This window comes from Egretta garzetta, unplaced genomic scaffold (genome assembly GCF_000687185.1).
Source record: "Egretta garzetta isolate BGI_Z169 unplaced genomic scaffold, ASM68718v1 scaffold87, whole genome shotgun sequence".
NCBI classification, from domain to species: domain Eukaryota; kingdom Metazoa; phylum Chordata; class Aves; order Pelecaniformes; family Ardeidae; genus Egretta; species Egretta garzetta.
In genome coordinates, this window is record NW_009260286.1 from 487175 (window position 1) to 489151 (window position 1977).

The window sequence follows — 1977 nt, forward strand, 5'->3', positions numbered from 1 at the left end:
CCAGCCCCGCCGCTCCGAGCCCCGCCGCCTTCGGCCGGGCTTCTTGGGGTGCTGGGCCTCTGGCCACGAACCCCTCACCCGAATGGCTCTCGTTCCTTCTTGGTTTGTAATTCAAACTCATCCTCACTGCTCAGGACTTAGTAATACGTGCTCTAGCCCGATGCCTGTGTGACAGGACATCCACTGCGCTGCCCGGTAAGCCCGATAGCTTTATCTGATGGCAATATTAATGTAATTTCCTTTATTTAATGGCAATACCAGTGTAATTTCCAGTACCCTCATGTAAAATAAACCCCTCTAGATTGCGTAGCAATAAAGCTGCAAGCTTTATCCCGAGTTAGTTTACTAAATTCTACTATTTAAGATTTCACACGTTATCGTGTAATACTGACTTCATGAAAAAAAGTGAAACTTAAATCTGATGTTTGATACGGCTGTGCTCTAGTGATAAGGAAACGCTGGTTTTCTACGAATGAATGATGTTTTGAGCACAGTGGCGCGACCAGAACTGTTTGTCTGCAGTTTTTGCCAGCACCTAGCAGCTGGCCAGGCCTGAAGTAAACAAGATGCCTGCTGGCAAGTTCTCTGAAGATTTAATCAGCATCTCACTTCTCTTGTTGCTACTCATGCAGACAACCAGAGATATCATCACTGAGAGAAGTACATTTCCCAAGGTTTATTCCCAAGCAGCACCCCAAGTAGTGTCGCACCGACCCAGAGGTCTAACAATAACCATGTTAGTGCTGGCCATTTAAAAAGAAAATAATTTTTGGTTTGGATCAAGCCTGGCCCAGAAACCACCCCCAACCCCCCTATTTCTGCTTTGATCTGCCAATTGTAGCAAGGTTTATCTAATGTATTAGTGTTTTCACCCTGGATTATTTCCTCAGTGAGAGGAAAATTAAATGCCAGGAAAAAAAGAGCCCAGAAATACTTACACTGTAAAAATGTAACTGGACTTTTATGGCCTTTCTGATAAAGGTGACCCCTCTTCCTACTGGTCTATTCTGCTGCTCGCTTGTTTTTAGGATTTTTATTTTGTTATTTTGCGTATCTGAGGCCTAGCACTACTTCTGCTGAAACCCCCAAATTCCACATGGAGGAAGATTTGGTTTGCAATAGAAAAGGGAAGGGGAATGAACATTTATACATCTATTTCTTTTTACAAAACAGAAAGAAAATGAACCAACTGCAGGCTTTGCTGAATGACAGTCTTCTCAGAACAAAGCATGTGGAAAACGCAGCTATCATCAACATAAAGGAAAGAAAAGTCTGTGCATCAACCTTTGGCTTTCATGTAAGGGATCAAAAAGCATCCTGGGAAGTGACAGCAGAGGTGGAAACCAGGATTCCAGAGTGCAAAGCAGTGACAGTGGCAGGGAGTGCTGTGCTCTTAAATACGCGTGCTTCCTTCAACCGCGCTGCCCGAGTTACAGGGCTACAGCCTAGCTGCTGTGTTGGGAGGCTGCCTTGCAAAGTTGATTGCTAATTTCACATCTTTGATTTTTGGAAGAAAGGTGCCATCTATTTAACCAGCATTTTTCAAGGAGTTCTTTTTAATCACTTTGCACTCAATGATTCCACCAGTAAAGCAGATGTACCTAGGTCCATTCTCTGGCGCCCAGACCTGCTGGTATGGAGCATGCCATGCATACTATAACCCCAAAACACAGTGGCTGTACCAGGTTGCCTACAAGGAGCAGTCCCGGGCCTTTCTAATTTTGAAAATTGTGCCTTGGATCTGTTTGGGAAAGGGCTTGCTGGCCCAGGCCAAATCTCCACCTGGACTGTTCTGACAGTACTCAGCACTGCTCCCTAGCACCTTAAATTTGCTGATATAGTGGTAGCTTACACTGTTTTCATTGACCATCAGCTGATAAACAGCAGAATAACAGCAATTCTGGTCACATACTATATGGCTGTGATGGTTTGACCGTGGCTGGGCGCGCGGGGGCACACAACCCCCCTCTCCCCCCC

At 45.3% G+C, this 1977-nt stretch overlaps 1 protein-coding gene across 2 annotated transcripts in view; it reads left to right on the plus strand.

Moving 5' to 3' along the window:
• Positions 1–77: 77 nt before the first annotated feature.
• The window catches only part of PFN4 (profilin family member 4), an 8140-nt gene continuing 6240 nt past the window's right edge, over positions 78–1977 (plus strand). For both annotated transcript variants that reach the window (XM_009642519.2, XM_035897951.1), the window contains exons 1-2: positions 78–195; positions 1174–1297. In XM_009642519.2, coding sequence (XP_009640814.1) covers positions 1181–1297 — 117 coding nt within the window. In that variant the 5' untranslated portion in view covers positions 78–195; positions 1174–1180. The remainder of the gene's footprint in view (positions 196–1173; positions 1298–1977) is intronic.